The sequence below is a fragment of the Beta vulgaris genome, chromosome 7 (assembly GCF_026745355.1).
Source record: "Beta vulgaris subsp. vulgaris cultivar EL10 chromosome 7, EL10.2, whole genome shotgun sequence".
Taxonomy (NCBI): domain Eukaryota; kingdom Viridiplantae; phylum Streptophyta; class Magnoliopsida; order Caryophyllales; family Amaranthaceae; genus Beta; species Beta vulgaris.
In genome coordinates, this window is record NC_079208.1 from 43,083,038 (window position 1) to 43,089,630 (window position 6,593).

General features: G+C 35.6%; 1 protein-coding gene across 2 annotated transcripts; it reads right to left on the reverse strand.

Moving 5' to 3' along the window:
- Window positions 1-3,097: 3,097 nt before the first annotated feature.
- On the reverse strand, window positions 3,098-6,593 carry LOC104899524 (hypothetical protein). 2 transcript variants are annotated; one of them, XM_010686729.3, is made up of 5 exons: window positions 6,364-6,593; window positions 5,994-6,072; window positions 5,224-5,420; window positions 3,862-3,934; window positions 3,098-3,494 (listed from the first exon to the last, which is right to left on the reverse strand). In XM_010686729.3, the coding sequence occupies exons 2-5, from the start codon at window positions 6,049-6,051 to the stop codon at window positions 3,298-3,300; spliced, it is 525 nt and encodes a 174-aa protein (XP_010685031.2). In that variant the 5' UTR covers window positions 6,052-6,072; window positions 6,364-6,593; the 3' UTR covers window positions 3,098-3,297. The 2 variants fall into 2 exon arrangements, with proteins under 2 accessions (XP_010685031.2, XP_010685030.2); XM_010686728.4 differs by having other exon boundaries at window positions 6,386-6,592.

Sequence of the window (6,593 nt, forward strand, 5' to 3'; positions counted from 1 at the left end):
AAAATCTTTTTGCGGGGGATTTTATTTAGTGGGTCAAAAGGCCGTTACTTGGTTTTTGGGGGGTGATTATATTTACTAATCAATCATTAATTACTTTCTGGTCTTTTCTTACTATATATTTACTAGAGGGAGTGAATCTTGAGATTTTAATCCTAATTTAGCTTCTTCTTAATATGGTTATAAATTAAGGTTTGAGTGTTAAATATGTGTTTTTTTTTAGGGGGTGAAAAAAAATTGTCCTTGGCACGTGTGTCACGTGACTGACATAAAACATCCTAAATGAAGGATGTTGGGTGGTGGTGAAGTATGGTGGTAGATTGGTAGTAGTGGTGGTACCACTTTTTCTCCATATTTTGAGCCATACATAAATACAATACTCTAGTATTTGCTTCACTTGGTTTCAAAAAGGGTGTGTATAGACCATTGTTTCAAGTGTCTTTACCTAATGTGTGACTATTTTGCAAGGTTTCATTATACCACTTTATGGCCTATATGTGTGACTAAACTATAAGGGTTGGATGGGTTATGAGTTATGAGTTATGAGTTATTACTTCATCTACTATTGCATGATATTTGTTTTGTGGTGGATGTAAAATTTTGCTCCGATTAGTATGTTAGAAGTTTGAGTTATGTTTTTGTATGGGCGCATTGAGAGGAGACAGAAAAAGGGAATGAATATAATTGGATTATGCTTTTTTTATGTCTCGTGTAATCTATCACAAATTTTATCGATTAAAAGGAGTAATATTTATAAATTGAATTGTTAGGATTTTCGATTTCTAATATAGATTTTTAGAGCTTCATATGCGAAGCACTCGAACTTTACGTAGATCCTTTTGTGCTGATAAGGTGATACTAGAACATAGTAAATTTTTATATGTAACATCTATCTTTACTTCATTTATCACTTTGTTGAATATTCGAGATTTATATCATACTTCCTCTTTGTTTTTAGTAGGGTATACTACATCGATTCCTTAATGATATTCCTAGTTGAATTTCGGCACTATTTGAAATACTTTAGAATCTTCTAAATTTTTCTCAATATATAAGAAAAAAACATAGCCATGTCTTATTTGATTTGTCTCAATTAGTACTTTGATAACATAAAATTTTTACAAATATGTAATAACATATATTTATAGTCAAAGATGTACAGTGGCTTATAGAGGTGGGCATGGGTCGGGCTGGGCCTGTTTGCCGGCTTGGGTAAATGGCGGGTCGGGTCGGGCCCAGGCCCATGAGTGGCGGATCAGGCCGGGTCAGGCTTCGATTTTTTAAAATTTGTCCACGGGCCGGGCTAGTGCTTCCTGCAAGCCTGCCTCATGTTTTATGTTGTTTTTTTTTGTATTTTTGACATTTTTAGGCTAAAAAACAAAGGAAATGAGCGTTCGGCCGGCGGGCCGGCCCACGCGGACTCGTGCCTGTGCGGGCCGGAAATAAAATTTCTTGACCGTGACAGGTCCCTGACCCACGTAGCGGACAACGGGCCGGACCGGGCCGGGCCACGGGCCGGACCGGGCCACGGGCCGGACCGGGCCACGGGCCGGACCGGGCCGGGCCACGGGCCGGCCCGGCCCATGCCCACCTCTAATGGCTTATGTGCAAGTCAAATTAGGAACATCAATAAGAACGAAGGGAGTAGTAAATTTTTATATTTATCTCCTATGGGCTCTTATTTTTCTCCTCAGATCAAAATTACTAAGTTTATATAACTTTATTCATGTGCAATCAAATATAATAATGGTTACGTAATTAAGTAATTTGTCAATCATTCCCAATCAAAATGATGTCACTCTTAGAAAAACGAATGCACTAGATCATTATACATGTCTTAAGGAATTTTAAATGTATAACATACAGAATATTTGATATTAATTGTCATATACTTCCTCTGTAATATAATACTCGTAAGTTGCAATGTTGACATATATGCACATGGGCAAGGATAGGAAAGACACGAGTCCAAATCTTCTAAAGTTTTATAAAATTCTTTTAAATTCTAGAGGATCCCAACGCGACAAGAGATAAAAAAAAACCCCTATATATTAGGAGGGAGAAAGAGAAAATACATTGCAAATAATGTTCGTTATTACAAGTAATAGAAAACTTATGGAAATGGAAAACATTGCAAGTATTAAAATAGGAGTCTTTTTTTTTAAAAAAAAAAAAAAGCATTAAAACAAGAGAAAGTATAAAGTATATATATTGTTTTCAGTTTTCCATAATTTAAATGTGATCATAATAAACAAAAATCTTAATAATATGGAAAGTTGTTGATATTATGAATCATATATGTTCTATCAAAAAATTATTATGTCATAATCAGTTGTATTGTTTAATCATTTATTACCATAGGTATAAATATTATAATTTACAAATGTTTCAACAAATAAATACTCCCATTAGAGCGACCTATGTGATATACTCCCTCCGTTTCATTTTAATATACACACTTACACTTTTCACGCATGCCAATGCAAAACTTTAAAAACATATATCTTTAGTTTTGTATTTGTAAAAATTATAAAAAGTACATATTAATAAAATACATGTTATAATGAATCTAACAAGATCCCACATGATTATATTTTCATCCGCGTATAAATCACAAATGATGGTCAAAGTGAAATTTGTAAATAGTGTAAAATGTCAAAGTGCGTAGATTAATATGAAACGGAGGTAGTAAGTGGCATAGAAAACTTTCAGCCAAAATCAGTGATGATGTTGCCAAAATTTCTAACTCTGTCATGGGCCACAATCCTACTGCAGTAGGTAAACAAGAATTCTTGAACAACAAACTATAGTCAATCACTTGTTACGTTAAGAATTTTCATAACTTTATGTTACGTTAAGAATTTTCATAACTTTATTATGCAGTGGATGGAAGGAAATGGAGAGAAAGAAAGAGGAATCAGTTTATCAACATATAAGAATATTATGCAGTAATTTTACATAGGAAGTTTTTTGTAAGATCACTTCACAAAAAAGTCTGTTATAAGATGACCTCAAAATTAGGTTTCACATTGAACATAGCCTCTCAGTGATTATATTAATATATGAATATATGATGCAGCAGGCAGAAACGTTTGACTAATTAGTCGCCAAATCAGTTCATCATACCATATAGCCTATACGGCTTCTCCTGTCAGCCGGAGCCCAAGAACAAAAAATTATGATACGTATAACGAGCATGTAGACGATATTACAAGACACAAATTCTATAAAGACTAAGCTCAACCGAGAATGTAATCGGCATTACAAGACAAATTCTATAAAGATTAAAGCTCAATCAGATCATCTCCGTCTAGAATCTCGATAGGATCCTTCACTTTCTTGGTCTTTCAAGAATCCAAGGAATGCAAGAAAACCGAAAAAGAAGAAACCGCCACTCCAGTTTCCACCTCCCCCACCTCCACCACCCCCTCCACCGTCATCATCACGAGGTGGGAATCCTGTTCCACCATCGTCGAGTAGTGGTGATTTCTCTTTACCTGCAAACAAATTTTAGAATAATATCAATGGCACAATGATTGGAAGATGAGCATTTCCTCGATTATTATTTCAAAAGGAACTATCAATTCTAAAGCCAACAACATTATAGCTGATCACCCTAATGAGTAGAGTTTCCATATTTGAAGGCAATATACAAATCATCATGAAATTTAGCCAGCCTTTGAATGAATATCACAAGCATATTCATGAGCCGTAAATCAAAACATTGGGCAAATCCTTGACTATAAAGACCAAATAAGAAAATTTTAGAACAAGAAGCTCATTTTTGTCTTTATAATCATCACTTTCCTTATTAAAAATACACGACAAAAACGAATTCCTAAAATGCATATATGACAAACTTACCAGGAGCATGTGAAATCACAGAAACTGGTTTCTCCACTGTTTGAGTCTGTCCTTCTGCTCCACATCGTGCATTCTGCAAATGCAAAAATATAGACAGATCTTACTTTGCGTGCTAATACATACAGACCATGTAAGTGGACATGATAGGAGCATTAAACAGATAAATCATTGTTACGTCATTACATGGCCTCTTCAACCAAGTCTTAAGAAGCAAGGTGAACACTCAACACAGTAATTCTAATTCAAAACTTCAGGGTGATGATGTACATCAGATACTGCTGTAAACTACAACTGTGTGGAAACTTGGCTCTTACACTGCCTAATTGTATAAGTGCACTAAAAAACTTCTCTTCTAAATCACTGCCCCAACCTCACCCCCTTCAGTTTGGGTCTTCTCATTAACGCCCAATTTCACATAACAAGAGGGAAAAAAACTGTTGTAAGTTCCCTCCGATATGAGAACTCTTTCTACAGCCAATTTCGAAATATATCTAAGATACCAACATAAGATGTTATTATGTGCTCCTACATATCATATAATCTGTCCTTCATGACTCCGCAAAGGCCTAATTTGTTCATAGTTTTCTGGTCATTGTATAACTACACACACACAAAAAAAGCTCATCCAAATACTCAAGCTAATCACGAATCAGTGTTTTCACAATGAATTTCAATCGAGCTCCTAACAAACAATTGCCAAAATAGAAACCTTTGGCCCGAAATATCATTTGGTGAATATAATATTGGGACTGTGGAGAACTTCTTTCCCCCAAACCGTTTAGCTAGGAGCCTAGGATGTCAAGACATCTATACAGTTCTATATTCTACTTCCCTATGCCCACCCTTTCCCTGCAGGTTTAAAGTCTTTACTTTTTTACCGCTTATCAACAATTGATGCAGCAAGGCTGTACAGAATTGCAGTTCCTCTGAGATCAGCATATATGCATTTCTTGCAACTTTTACGAGTATATAAAGCATCCCAATGTCAGCCTCACAAATAAACACTTCAATAGCAGGACATAGAACTATAAAAGCACATAGCAGAACAAATACCTAGAAAGAGAGACTCACAACATGATAAAAGTCACTAGTCTCATGGAAACGCATATCTTTGCTTCAAAGACTATTCATGAGCAAATTGACAAACATAATATATATAGTATACATACTATGCATTTAGGGTGCCCCCCGCAGCTCATCCATTCTAAAACAGCATGAAGTAGTGAGTTATATAAATATGACTGTAATACAATCTTCTCTACCATTAAAATAAGAGTCAAAATCACTCAAACTTATCACAGCAATTGTCCAAAAGAACTAGAAGATTTGGATTGGCTGAGAAGTGATGGAAGAGAAGCTTACCAGAGCAGCTGAGCACACCAATGAAGCAGAACGCACTCTGGTTATAGAAGTTAACTTTTGATTGTGACTCGAACATAATGATAGCTTGCCAAGCCTCACTAACTGTTCACGATTCAAACAAAATGATACCCTGCCAAGGCCTCCTACTCCATGGTTATAATGCTTGACTGGTCCCCTCCTCGGAAGCTCAAACTTCACTGTTCATTGATGTATTGCCATTAGCTACCACAGAACAAGTAGAAACCACCAAGCCATCTTGACAAACAAACAAGACACTAGAGCCTTAAAAAATAAAACAACGCAAACTTTTGTCATAGAAAATTTCACACTATAGCCCTTTCATGAAAATAACTTCAACATTATACAACAATATAAAGTAGTTTAACAAATGTTTTTCCACCTCTAAGAGTCCAGTCAGTGCAAGCATCCAGCACCCCTAAGACATCTAGAACACACTACCATCAAAACCATTGAGCAAAAAGCAGAGATAATTGACATACATAATACATTCATAAGTCATACAATTTCACACATCAGAAGATATATTCTCGATATCACGAGCCGAATGTGCCCCAATCCATAGGCTTCAATGATAATAACAATCAAGCTACCTACCTTCATAATAAAATTACATTATTCAGCTAATTAATTTCACCAGACCTCCCCACAATACTACCTTAGCCAACAAACCAAACAGATGAACACCCAATCACAAAGCATTATAACATCTTACTCTAATTTGGGGCACATCATTAACAAAGATCACATACCTGGGGGGAATAACGCCGCGGTTACACCGGAAGTTGCACTCAATGAAGATATCGCCATATATAAATCATCAACTTTAACCTAATCAATGTCACACCATAAAAAACATAACCTAAAAACAATAAGCAACACCTATATACTATATCATAATTTCTAACTACATGCCGAAAAAAAAATTGTGAATATATGATCATCACCCAAAATCCAAGAAACGCAATCCAAAACTCGAATCTAAAATACTGAAAAAAAAAAACATAATAATTTCGAAAGTAGGGTAAAATTAGGCTAAAGTTTGTTAGTAATATGTTTCAGAAGAGCACACAAATAATTTATAATAGTTCAATTGGAAATTAGGGTAAAAATGATACTTAGAAAAAATTGAAACAGCAAGTACCTAAGAAGAGGAACGAAGTTGGAGAAACAATTATCGACTCGGTGTTTAAATTTTCTTCCCCTTTTCGTTGCTTTTTATTGTGGGGGGATAGCAGCTGAGGCGGTTTTTTTTATCTCCTTCAGCTAATCTTGTAGCCGTACCCCGTAGGAGACCGTCCCACCCCAAACGCTGTTTGAAGCTGAGGTCGGTGATAGAGGAATGAATAATC